The 14,743-nt window shown below is 32.7% G+C and overlaps 1 protein-coding gene across 1 annotated transcript in view; it reads left to right on the top strand.

Moving 5' to 3' along the window:
• LOC126772809 (cuticlin-1) overlaps positions 1–14,743 on the top strand; it is an 89,544-nt gene that overhangs the window by 56,591 nt on the left and 18,210 nt on the right. Inside the window, exons 4-5 of the mRNA XM_050493398.1 lie at positions 6,009–6,156; positions 8,873–8,971. Coding sequence (XP_050349355.1) covers positions 6,009–6,156; positions 8,873–8,971 — 247 coding nt within the window. The remainder of the gene's footprint in view (positions 1–6,008; positions 6,157–8,872; positions 8,972–14,743) is intronic.

Below are 14,743 nucleotides of genomic sequence, written 5' to 3'. Positions count from 1 at the left end.
TGCAATCACTTGATGTACGGAAAGCTAGCGGTCCCGATGGAATACCAGCCATAGTGCTGAAGAAGTGCGCAGCGGAGCTGTCTCCTGTGTTAACGCGCCTGTTCCAACTTTCTCTCTCTTCGGGAAGTGTGCCGGAGGCTTGGAGAAGAGCTAATGTGCAAGCGGTTCCCAAAAATGGGGATCGGTCTGACCCGGCAAATTATCGGCCAATAGCTATCACCTCAGTACTTTGTAAGGTGATGGAACGGATTTTAAACAACCAACTGATCCATTACCTAGAAGATCACTGTCTAATTAATGATCGTCAGTACGGGTTTCGACCAAAACGGTCCACAGGTGATCTTCTAGCGTACGTAACACACCTCTGGGGTGAAGCTATCGACAAGCATGGAGAATCGTTGGCTGTCAGCCTCGATATCTCCAAGGCTTTCGACAGGGTCTGGCACAGAAGTCTTCTCTCCAAGCTACCGGCATATGGTCTGCCTGCTCAGCTATGCACCTGGATTGCCAGCTTCCTACACAAGCGTAGCCTTCGTGTTTTAGTAGATGGTTGCGCTTCACAATTCTATGTAGTGAATGCTGGGGTCCCCCAGGGATCTGTGCTATCTCCCACACTCTTTCTTTTGCATATCAATGATATGCTCTCCCTTGGGAACATACATTGCTATGCAGATGATAGTACAGTGCATGGTGGATACCACGGACGCGCAGTGGCTGGGCGGGCGGAAACTGAGGAGAGGCGGGAGAATCTTGTCATTGAACTCGATAGGACGTTAGATCTCATCGCCAAATGGGGCTCTGATAATCTTGTTGAGTTTAATGCCAAGAAAACACAGGTATGCGCTCTCACGGCGAAAAAGTCAACATTTTCCCCTCTTCCCTCCCTCTGTGGTACTCCGCTGGTGATGCAAAGCAAAATCGCCATTCTGGGGATTGACGTTCGCTGCGACCTTAGTCCAAGGGATTACATCGAGGCTGTTATAAAAACAGCTTCACGGAAACTCGGAGTTCTGAACAAGGTGCGGCGCTTTTTCACGCCACAACAACTGTGCCTGCTGTACAAAACACAGGTACGGTCTTGCGTGGAATATTGCTCGCACCTTTGGGATGGCTCCGCTAAGTACCTACTTGAAGCCTTGGACCGGTTGCAGCGACGTGCCGTACGCATTATTGGCGACGTAAAGGTCTCAAACACCCTTGAACCTTTACAATTGCGTCGTGAGATAGCAGCACTGAGCGCTTTCTATCGACTGTATCACGGCGAGTGCTCTGAGGAATTATTCTCTCTAATTCCTTCTTAAGTCCACGCGAGCTGGTTCTCGATGTCACCGCCTAACTGTGACATCAATTCCATCGCGAACAAAGAAATTTGGCAACTCCTTTCTTTGTCGCACTTCCAAAAAATGGAATTCCTTACCAGCTCACGTATTCCCCTCCTCTTACAACCCGGGTTCCTTCAAACGAGGCGTGAAGAGGCATCTTGCGGGCCGGCAAGGCGAAGGCGGCTAGTGCAGAACGTTTTTCCCGTCTGTACTGGCCGTCGTCGCGTTTGGACTCTACTACCACTTACCGTCAGGTGGAGTGGAGTCATTTGCCCTCCCGGCGATATAAAAAAAAAAAAAAAAAAAAAAAAAAAAAAAAAAAAAAAAAAAAAAAAAAAAAAAAAAAAACGCATATTTAATTATTTAATTTTCTACAAGTTCAATCAATTCAAAAGTCTAACAAATTCACACGCACAGCGGCTCGTTTTACGACATGTCATAAATTCTCCAACAAATCTTCCAATTCCATGACATTCGTTTCTCCATTAAGCTAGAATATAATTATAATTATATCACGTAGCTTAATTTATATCATCACTATTTATTAATTTGAAACGACCAATCAGAAACGCTCAAATCGTCCATACAGAATCCAGGTGACATGTGAAACTGGTAGAAATCACATAATAAGCTGCACATCTCCCGGTTTCGCGATCTCGGGTAATAACCGCTTATAATAGAAACAGTTGGTGATTACTGTATATTTTCTATACAGTGAAGTGAGTTGTGCGTCATTACGGTAATAGACTATGGCACGCGCCGCGCACGAAATGATTTGTTAGTGCTGCTAAACTAAATAACTGTGTTATAGCATTAGTTTTACTTAAGTTACTAATATATTACTATAATTACTCTAATTTTTATATGTCAAATTTCACTTTGTTCCGAGATTGCTCAGTTGTTACAAGACGAGACTCTTAACCGATGATTGTGGGCTTAAACCCACGCAAGCAGCACTGAATTTTTGTGTGCTTAATTGTGTGATGTCGAAAATCTGCCACATGTTTATCTACCAAACCATATTAGGGCATCGTGGTGGAATGAGCTTCAAACCTTCTTCTTAAAAAGAGATGAGTCTTTAGCCCAGCAGTGGGTCAATTTCAGGCTGTTACTTAATTTTACTTTATAGTATCATTTCGATACATTATACTGAGAAGGCGACATAAGCGTGAGGAACATTTTTCTATTAGATTACATCTCGGGGGACTTTGCCGTTAAGGTTTTATAGGACTTTATTACGGGAAGACTTTCGTAAACTGTAATAAAAGTTCGACGTTAATGAATAAAATTATTTAAGGCACACACATGAATTATAAATTTATAATTATTCTGAACATATCATATAGCCGAGATGAACTAGTGGTTAGAACGCGTGAATCTTAACCGAAGATCGTGGGTTCGAACCCGGGCAAGCACCACTGAATTTTCATGTGCATTTCATGTTTTCATAATTTGTGTTTATAATTCATCTCGTGCTTGACGGTGAAGGAAAACATCGTGAGGAAACCTGCATGTGTCTAATTTCGAAATTAAGCCACATGTGTATTCTACCAACCCGCATTGGAGCAGCGTGGTGGAATAAGCTCCAAACCTTCTCCTCAAAAGGGAGAGGAGGCCTTAGCCCAGCATTTGGATATTAACAGGTTGTTACTGTACTGTACTGAACATAAGGCTGAATATAAGTTACGTACATTTTTAATTAGCGTATAAAATTGTGACGTTGTTTATGCCAATTGAAAGACCATTAATTGCACGTCTCTTATGATAAATCTGTCTGATATATATTTGTGTTTATAATTTACATGCATATCTAAGATTCGAAACGAATGCGTCTAATGTTAGTCTACATCTTGAAGTGAGCCTGTAATTTTATGCGATTAGACGGCAACGCAGCGTTTAGAAATTTGTTCCAAACTAATTTATTTTGTAGTTTTATTGTATGTGTATTTTAATTGATATCTTATTTGCTTTAATTTCTTATTCTATATTTGTTTTTTTTTTGTATATTAATTGCCTTGGTTTTGCAATTGATTTAATTCTACTATATATGGAATCTATAAAACTATGAAATATAAATTATATTTTAGTTTTACAAATATGTAACTCTTGTAAGCTTATTGACTTAGTGTGATAATTGATCTTGGTATTACTGACTATAAATTTAATATTTAATCTGTGATTGAAATCTGTTAAAATGCCTTGTAACTAGTCTGAAAACATCATACACTAAAGTCCCGAGTCTATATATAATTACAAAAACATTTTTGTTTGTATTTATTGTAACAATAATACTCTTTATTAGCTCGTTATACTATTAGCTCTATAGTACTGTAATATTGTTTCTCTAAACACTACCGCGCTTGCGTGCTAACAACTTAAGCGCTGAATATTATCGAGCGATTTCTATCTGAATCGATAAACTTTCATACCGATTATTTCGATCGCGAATATTCATGATCGTTAAATTGGATTCGAATTCAAATTAGGAATCGCACTTTTTTTTTGTTTGCTAATATCATTTATGGATGTATGTGTGAGTTCTTATGATTTAGAAAGTTGGAAAAAAATATCAATTAATTTAAATGTTCATTTTTAAGGAAAGTCTTAAAAAGAAGTTTTAGATGCAACGTGTGCGAGTACATACTCATTTGAAAAGAAAGTTAAAAACACAGTATCTAAGAATATATTTGACTATACATGTTTTATATTTCAATATATAAGACTCGTGTTGTTTTTAGTGACTGGTTAAAATAAAAAGTTGATGTTTTAAAATACATAATTGCTCTTTATAAAAAATGAGAAAATAAAATAAAAATGGGACAATGTTTTTAATAATAATTAAACCTTCTCTGTGAACGTTCTATTTACATCTGCATTATCCGTAAAATATTAAGAAAATTACTTAAAGCAACAGCAGCACTCTAGCACAAAAGAAAAATTGGCAAATTGTCAACAAAAATGGATACAATTTTGAGGAATTGTTGTAATTGCAAACATTATTTAAAAATATATTGCTAAAGTATTTATTATTTCTATGCATTCCGATTACCAAAAATATACTTTTATTTTGTCAAAGTTTTTAAAAAATAGTTAAGATTAACATACAAAATTTAATATTTTTCAAACGGAGATTTTTAATGAAAGTAATAAAACACAAATGAATAAATAAAATTAGAATAAAATCAATAAAATCATGTGAAAAACTATAAACGATACACGATAACTCTAAATGTACATCAAGAACTCTAGTCATCTTTGCTCCATCGATAGACATTTTAGTCATACATATAATTTCGTGTCTCGAAGTAATATCGTTACCACTTTCGCTGCCACTGAAGTAAAGTAATATCGACCGTGTAATCGTAATTCCTTACTCAATCAATATACGATATTGCTTTGTTATTATTCACGATGATTTATTTTGTATTAAGATTTTCATATGTAATTTCCCACCAGCTTTACATATTAAAATTCAAGTATTTTGGTTTTTTTTTCTTACGAAAAATCTGCATAATGTTATGTAATATCGATTATTAATAGTCAAACAAAAATCAGCTAGATGGTTTAGTCAGATGGCAATCTATTTCTTAATTTCAACCGATTTGAATGTAGAATAAAATTTGCCCAGAATAGATCGCTATGGGATCCACATTATTGGAAATGAATTAAGTATTTGAAATACTAATTCAGATGATTGAGTGCAGCTTTCGTAATTCGTATATAGCTTTGAAATGATTGCAATGCTATTATGTCTTCAAAAATATATCATGTACAATATTAAATCCTTATTATTGTACTGTACAAAAATATTTATTGCCATAAAACGAATGCTCGAATAATATAAATTGCAGTTAAAGAAAGTTTGATACATTTTTAGATATTTTTCAAAAACAAGAAGACCGTCCGTCCAATTTCAATATACAACGTAAATTGCAAGGATTGCATTATACTTGCCTCTTTTTAATACGTCAAATTTTATATGTCCATCTCGCTTGCTTTTGCACCAGCGGCGCGTGGGAACGAAATGCGCCCGCGTTTTTCCTGGAACGTGCGCTTGCGATTAATCAAATCGCTTTCGTTCAGACAAAGATCAACTGATAAGAGATGGGGTCCATTTAAATTAATCGGAAACCTTATGTTAACATTTTTGCTTAATTAGACGTAAATAAATAGTGATGTGATGTAATTATCTTTGCGGTAATGTTTATAAATTCCAACGTTTCCATTTTTTTTTTAATATTTAAATACCCGAAAATTATTTGCAGCATTTGCACTTGTAAATTATTTGCAGCGTTAATTGTTATGATAAATTATATTTCAATTATGTTCAATGATAACAGTATAAGTCCCAATATTTTTTGCGTTAAGGCTTCCCAGACTAAACACAACATTTTTTTACAATAGAGCGACTATTCGACAATAGACGAAATCAATTAATTATCTAACAATATAATAAGTCATCTAGCGATGCGAAATTTAATAACCTATATGAGGTAAACTTTAATATAGATACATTTTTTAAATTAATAAAGATTAAAGAAGTTGATTTAAAAAAAATGTTCTCATCTGATTATATTATTCGTACGCATTATTGTGGGATGAGTTTTGGTATTTATAAATTATATTTTTTAATTAAAATATTTAAGATTAGTTCGAGCCTTTTTTGATAAAGAATCTCGTTTGCAGACGAGGGTGAAAGCGGGCGAGCTGTGGCCAATGGAGCGACCAGAAGGAATGCCAGTCATACAATCGTTGGAGGTCATGTGTGGGAAGGACCACATGGATGTGCATCTAACCTTCTCGCATCCTTTCGAAGGCATAGTTTCTTCAAAAGGTAAGCTTATTGATAGTTATTATTTAACTAAGTAAACTAGCTTTGAGGTTATGTTTAACAAATATAATAATTTCATTGAATTTCATTATTTTCTCATCTTTTAAATAGGATTATGTTTTAAGAAGTGGAATATACTGAAGTAGATATGAATGATACCGTTTATTTCAGAAACGGTATATAGATATTGTCTTCACTAGCTAAATTTCCAATATTTAGGCAATCTTATCCCCAATTTGTAACTTCAAATGTTGATTAATGTAAATTGTAGTATGTATTATGTGTGTTAAATCTCAGTTATAATTTAAAAAGTATGTAAAGAAATTCAATACGCTTCACAATCACACCTGAGCCGTCACACACGTAATCAGAGCGCCTCTAATTGTTGCCTCTAATTGCAGTTTCGCTCACAATTATGACGGAAAACTGATTCATTAATATACTGCCCTAGTTGACTCTTGAAATGGGCCACGTTTTGGTCACACTGACTGTTCATACTGTTTGCTTGAGTTTAGATCCGAATAGATTATATGTAATTTTATTGCCTATTTAACGGGACTCTTGTATGTGAAAGTTTTTTTTTTCCTTTAAGACGTTTTAAATGATAATGGAAATATTTGAATTTCGAACAGCCAGAAAATCGACGACTGTTTTTTTTATGGATTTTTACACGCAATTTTAAATTTAAACAACGAGCCCTTTTTTCTAAATCGATAAATCTTTTCGAGGTGTTTTTTTTTTGTACTTTTTATATTAAATGTTTTTTTTTTCATAAATTATGTTACTTTTACATGCGATTACGGACGCTTTGAACAATTTTGTCTTGAGACGAAATATACCTTGTGTGGTCAGTTTTATTGCAGCGTAATTACGTTGTAATTAATGAGCGAATATAACGAGCTAAGTGGGGCGTTAATAAGAAATTAAAAATCATAAGGGACCGGTAAATCCAACTGTACTAATTAATTGAAACTCTTACTGTTTCCTATTAATTAATCTATAAAACATTTTGTAAGAAAACGTTTAATTACGCCTATAACATTTGAATTGGCCCCGTTTGTACTAACCGAAGCTAGCGAGTTCAAATCCGGACGAGCTCTACTAAATCATCGCGTGCTTAATTTAACTGAACCTTCTCCTTACGAGGAGAGAGGAAGAGGAGGCATTTGACAAGCCTTATAACTCTACTATAAGAAATATAATATAGTATCTAATTCTGTCTTTTATTAAATAAGCTATTTTTATTTTCTACATCTTTAATATAAAAGTTTCCGAAAGATAGAAATATTAGTTTGGGATTTCTAAACGTTGATGAAAAGATTGACATTCGACGAGCCAGCACACTTCACCGTGTTTTCCATCTTTGAACTATCACTTTCATTTGTATATGGATCAACAAATCGGATTGTTTTTATTTATATCCATTTACTTCGATTCGATACGCTTTACGTTTTTTAAGATTATTATATAAAAATAGTATAAAAACTAATAGCTGAAAACTTTCGAAGAAACGAAGCGATTTTGATATTTATCTTACTTTAATAATAAAACTATATTTAATACTTAACATAACGTTAAAAGTTATAAATACATGATGACCAGCTTGATATTTCCCTAACTCCTTTTTCATACCAGTTCGACAATATGAATTCGTTTTTTTGTAATTGAACAATGAAATAAATAGAAATATATATTTAAATAAATATCTACAAATCAATATTAAACATAGTTAACGTAAAGATTGTAGTGGCAATAATGCTAGTAGCTAGTCCGCTTTCAATTGCAATTTCGATTCCCTGGAATAAAAAATTAACAGCCTTTCTGTCACCATTAGCAACAATACAGGATCTAGTATGTACTAAATAAGTTTTTGAACTGTTATTCTAAGTTGCAAGTGTTTCAACTGCAAATGAAATATATAACTTGGAATGAGATACGAATATTTGCGTCGTTTTTTCGCTTCAGTATAACTACCTATTAACATAGAAGGCTTGTAAACGAGGTACATAGTGTGACGTTAAATAGTCTTTAATTTTTCGCAATAAATGGGCTACAACCCGAAATATATTTTCATATCAGTTTGGTAGAATCTGAGATTAGCGTAATCTGAGCGTTTAAATAAAAAATAAATAAAAAAGACGTCTTCTTCAGCTTTATATATTTTATGTAATATTGAAGATTTCATTGAATACATTTGTTAATTATAATATGTATATTTCATTTGTTAATAGACTGAGGTCAACTTTTGTGGTTTTTTCAATTTAAAATACATACACATACAATCGTTGTATAATTAATTATATAATTGTATTTTAATAAAATTATTAAAAAAGTAAGTACTTTGTCTGTCCAATTTTGTGGAGGTATATTCAATAAATATTATATGATCACTAAAGCTACAAAATCATGTAAGTATATACGTTTCTAGCGAAATAATGCGTTAAAGGATTGAGCACACAAAGCCGATGAAGCGAAACAAAAGCGACTTCGCACGTAATTATTTGTAAAGGTGCGGCCACACTCGCATCTAATGGACCACATAGTAATTTTGCTGTAGTTTTCTATTTTTATTGTACATATATTTAACCTATTAGAAGTTATTAGCTAGGTACGTGATTCGTGTTCTATGATGAGTGGAAAATATCATGAGGACTGAAGTGAAATGGCGGTATTAAATTCTTCGACTTCGTGGGAATATATTTTTTTTTTGTTGTTACAGGTCAACATGGCGATCCTAGGTGCGTGTACGTGCCGCCATCTACTGGACAAACATACTTTTCATTCCGGATTGCGTACGCAAAATGCGGTACAAAACCTGGTAAGTTATTCTGCTATATACTTTAATAGACGTGTCATATGTGATGTATGTATGTTTGTAGAGTCCCGGTGGTCCAATGGTTAAAACGCGTTAATCCTAACCAATGTTCAAGGTATCAATTTTCATGTGCATCATTTTAGTTTCAAATTTATCTCGTGTTCAGCGGTGAAGAAAAACATCGTAAAGAAACATGCATGTGTCTGATTTCACAGAAATTCTGACAAACGTTATCCACCAATCCGCATTGGAGTAGCGTGTTGGAATAAGATCCAAAAATCTCCTCACCATATGTTTATATACGATATAGCAGCGAATTTGCAAGCAAGCAGTGCTTATCACACAATAAAGTTTTGTTTGTTTAATTCTAAAGGTGTGGTATTGTCTCTGTGTATATTAAATCATAAATACTTATTAACAAACAGAACAAAATCTTCGATGATGTCCAGTTAATGTCCCACTGCTGGGATAAGGCCTCCTCTCCCTTTTGAGGAGAAGGTTTGGAGCTTATCCCACCATGCTGCTCCAATGAGGGTTGGTAGACTACACATGTAGTAGAATTTCAATAAAATTAGACACATGCAGATTTCCTCATAATGTTTTTCTTCACCGTCAAGCACGAGATGGAAGAGAGAGATTAAAAACAAATTAAGTACATGAAAGGCCCGGGTTGGAACCCACGATCATCGGTTAAGATTCACGCGTTCTAACCACTAGGTCTTAACTACCAAAGTGATGGTAAATATATAAACGACTACAACTTTACGCTCATTGAATAGTAAAATGACTCGAGAAGCTCATTTTCCTTAGTATCAATATCAGTTTGTTTTCTATAAACATAATTTAAAGTCAAAAGATTGTTTACTTACAAATGCTTATATTGAGCTTTATTTGAAACGTTATGGGTATTTCAATTATCGAATTTCGAAATTTAAAAAATACATCATTATTTTTATATTAAAAACGTCATTGATTTAATAAAATGACGAACACGCTGATATAATAAATATTTATTTACCTATAATTTAAGGAATATACTTACAATGAAAAAAATTAAACTTTATAGAAATGATATGTGAGTTATAGAAAAATCTCCGTTCAAGAGTTAGTATTTAGGACGCTGAATAATAAATTGAATTTGGAATTGAATAATATAAGAAATATTATTTATATAATCTTATAAACATAATGTTTATGAGTAAATTCCAACTGTCTAACATTAATTCTCCCGTTTATTAAAAGGTATTTCATATAAATGTACTAATTTGTCATCGCACAGCGGGAGTACCACGCTTGAATGGGGCTAATTTTTGAATCGCGTCATGAATAGCATCTTCTTTTTTGTACGTGATTAATAAATAATGTAAGAAAGTAATGTGTAAAGGTTTTTTTTACAATCTTTTTTTTTATAAGATTCATAAATTTGATGAATTTGTCAATATAAGAAATCATTTCGGCCACGGCGACCAATCTTGAGAGAGATTACCTAACAGCGCAGGACATATTCTAGCGCACAAGTGTATGCGCAAACGAAGATCTCAATTCCTTCACTCTCATAATCCGACTGCTACTGAGAAATTTCGACAGAAAATCCCAATAACTTTTATTGGCTCGACATGGAATTCCAACGCGTAGCATACCTACCAACCCACTATAGAGCGGCATCGTGGGATGACGTTTTTATACGTCAAGCTGTGGGACATTCGCATAATATTATTAGCATAATTTTATAAATATTTTTTGACGAAAATTAACGTGACTTTTTATTTACTGATTATTATTTAAGTGATTATATTTATTGCTTTACAGTTATTGTTTTATGACAACATTAAGCCTTGTCACGATCATTCACGAAAAGTTTGCCGACACATTTAAGCGCTCGACGGTCCCGTTGTTATGTTTCCAACTTGTTTTTATAATATTTATATTTTTTTATATATGGTATTAATCTATTATGTTAATTTTTTGAGAAATTATGATTTGTTAAACTGTTTGATCTTTGGCAGCCATATAAAATTTTTTGAGGCTGTAAAATAAATTCGTAATAAATTAACAAAAAACTGACATTATAATAAACATTCCGGGCATTTATTTTACAAACATCAGCATAATAGATATACAATAATTTTGTATTTATTTTTAAAAACAAATCACTAAAAATTCTACCACAAATTATCTTTTGTAGATAAGTAGCTGAACTAAATCTAAAATGTTATTGATATATCTTAGTTCGGGGAATCTTAAAATTATTCATCAACGGAAAAAAACAAACTTTGGGAAAGTTTTAAGAAACAATAAATTATTTTTTTAGCTGTAAAAAGTTAACGATAAGAAATCTGGAGCACACAATTCTACATAAACTTCTACATACATTTTTCCTTAACTATTGTTTTTAAAACTAAAAGAGTTCATTCATTCATTAACCAATATTATAAATGCGAAAGTGTGTTTGTTTGTTGGTTACGCTTTCACGTCTTAACTACTCAACCGTTCATCATGAAATTTTGCATACTCGTTGTCAGGAATACAGAATATAGGGTATCTAATTCCCCCCTCCCCTCACTCGCGGACGAATCAGCGTGCGGAAACTAGTAAGTTGTATATTCATGCGCATTGCAAATTCGACTTGGTGATTTCCCGTATTTAGATTTCATCTAAATGTAATTTGACAGATGAATCGATTGACCTTCCTTAGTTTTATATGATCTTATATTTTCTTTAAGACCGTTTTGTTGACATATTGAAATTTGAAGTTACTTTTAATTAATTACAATATATAAAAAATATATCAGCAAGACTAAATTCGATTTATACGGCTGTTTGATTGGGCAATATTATTATAGTAAAAAAATAAAAAAATACGGGAAATACTTCACTTTGAAAATGTTGACATGAATCGCAGGTAATATTAATATTCATCAATTTCCTTTTGGGATTAAAAGATTTTAAAGAGCTGCGAGAATTTTTCACACTTCATTATTAATAATTCAAAATAAGAACATTACAGATGCACATGTAATAGATATCTCAATTTGTTGTGACTAAGATGTATTACGACGTAAATCCAAATTAACAAATATTTTTTTCCGTCGGCGTAGTGACAAATCACCACACTAACCAGTAATCATATGTACATCAGATTGCTGCTTATAAATCATGAAATGATTCAAGCAAATATAGTCGTTATGGTAAGAGCATTGTTGCCAAAATTGTTTGGGTATAATTTTTATTTTTCATTGTTATCCGCCCAAATTACTTTAATAAAGGTACCATGGGTGGAAAATATATATATTTTCTAAGACTGTTGTCTCATCTCAACTCTCAGCTATATTATAATGAGATATTTTATAATATAGAGGTTTTATCATATTAATACATATAATTTAATTTAAAACCGCTTTTAAAATTATTGAATGTGATGTAAAACAAACAGAAACTTTTATATATATTATATTATTAAGAATTAATGTTGCACTTATGTTGGGGGAGACTTTCGTCCAGCAGTGGACGGTAAAGGCTGAAAAAAAATGTTCCACTAGATTACTTCAGTGACTTCTACGACAAATTTAACTGCGATTACTTCGTTGGTCTAGTGGCTAGATATAATAAAGTTATTAGGTTTTTCTGCCGAAAATTCTCAGTAGCAGCACGGAGTCTAGAAGTTGGTAGTGTGTGCACTCCCGAGCTTTGGAAATCATGTAAAGTTGTTGGTCCTGCGCCTGAGATGTTTCCGTCGTATCGGATTGCCGCATATAATCCATCGGATTATAAGAGTGAGGGAATAGAGAGTGCATTTAGTATTTTTAGTATAATAACATTGCCCAATCAAACAGCCGTATAAATCGTTTTTAGGCTTGCTGGATTTTTTTAAAATATATTTTAATTAATAAAAATTAACCTCAAATTTTAATATGTCAACAAAACGTACATAATGCTTGCGCAAACACTTGTACACTATAACATGTATTGCGCAGTTGGCTAATCTCTCTTGAGACTGGCCACCACAGTCGAAATTGGTTAGGATATCATCACTTAATTTGTGTTAATACTCAATATTCATTAGCTACACAGAAGAATCCGCATCTTTGTTGCCCGGATTACAGCGTAGAATAATTAGCTTAGACTTTTGCCCTACAGTAGAACATTCATAGTATGTTACTTTATGCGGTGTGTAAGAATACAAGCTGTCTGTATAATTTATGAGACAAATGAATAGAAGTCGCAAGCAAGACCGCATTCCCTAACGCCATTTCCGTTGTTGGGTTCAACGTATGTTTTATTGTGTTGATTTGAAATTAAGTGTGCGTGATAATATTAATTATAATTATTTTTATTTTTATTTATAAAAGTATTTATAATTATATCATAAATAACTGAATCATTGCAAATATAAACAAGATACATATATTTTTAATAATTAAATTAATTTTTAATCTTAATATTATTTAGTCTAATCAATAATTAAATTAAAACGTTCTTAAACATAGTCGACGTAAATTAGAGAAGGAAGGCAGTTAGATACTTCAAATATTTTGCTATTGCAAAATTTAGTTTCCTACTAATGTGATATATTGTTTTTATTATCTGCGTTTTGCTGTTATTAAATATTCCGTTTAAAAAAATGTTCAGAACGTTCGATAGATTAAAGGTTACATTTAAGGTTTTTTTAAAATACGTCGTATATTTACGTAATATTTCTACTATATATTATAAAAGCGGAAGTAACTCTGTCTGTATGTAAGACTTTCAAGGCTAGATAACAGAACAGAATTCGATAACATTTGGTATGAACCAAGCTTGTCCCCAAAACGGATATAGGCTATTTTTTACCCAATACCTTTCCCGCTAACACGCGGGTGAAGCCGTGTGCGAATTCTAGTATTTTAATATATATCCGAAAATAATTTCCGTAAGTATTTTTTTTAATAAGAGTTAATGAAATGTATTAAATTGATTTCTTATTCTAGTAAAATCCTTAGCACAATATTTCTTTAATAACTCAAACAATCCATTCAATTTTTTTTATCTATTCTTGTAACATTATACCATACATGCGCTTATAGTAAATAAAATCTTAACTATTAGTGAAGTCAGGGGAGTTAGCTAGTCGCTTAAATATAAGCTTCAGAGTAGCAAACTACTTGATAATAAATATGCCGGCAATATGTCAGACTCTTCCTTTAGCAACTCGCTTACGATGGATGACTTGTTGAGTTGAACTCTAACTCGCCCGTAACAAATACCCCGATCATATATTATTCATTAAAACGTGTAATACATTTAGATAAAATCATTGATCATTATTTTTTTAAATATAACAGATAAAATATAAATAAGAATGAATAATAAAACAATTACAACTGAAATTAATCGTTTTTTTTTAAATTAATTATGTTTTTAAATATCGTAGAACGCTTTAAAATTTTATATTTATTTTATGTTTAAAGTCTAGTAAAAGGTTTTTTTTATTTTATTTTATCAATACCATGTGTTTTCAAATTTAACGAGTAGGTATCGCATATTTTCAGCATTCGTTTATTTATATAATGTATACTATAATGCTAGTATATCATATTTTTTTTTTTTTTTTATATTCGCCGGGAGGGCAAATGACTCTACTCCACCTGTTGGTAAGTGGTAGTGGAGTCCAAACGCGACGACGGCCAGTACAGACGGGAAAAACGTTCTGCACTAGCCGCCTTCGCCTTGCCGGCCCGCAAGATGCCTCTTCACGCCTCGTTTGAAGGAACCCGGGTTGTAAGAGGAGGGGAACAC

This window comes from Nymphalis io, chromosome 13, assembly GCF_905147045.1.
Source record: "Nymphalis io chromosome 13, ilAglIoxx1.1, whole genome shotgun sequence".
In the NCBI taxonomy this organism is placed as follows: domain Eukaryota; kingdom Metazoa; phylum Arthropoda; class Insecta; order Lepidoptera; family Nymphalidae; genus Nymphalis; species Nymphalis io.
This window is presented reverse-complemented; position numbering and strand designations above follow the sequence as displayed.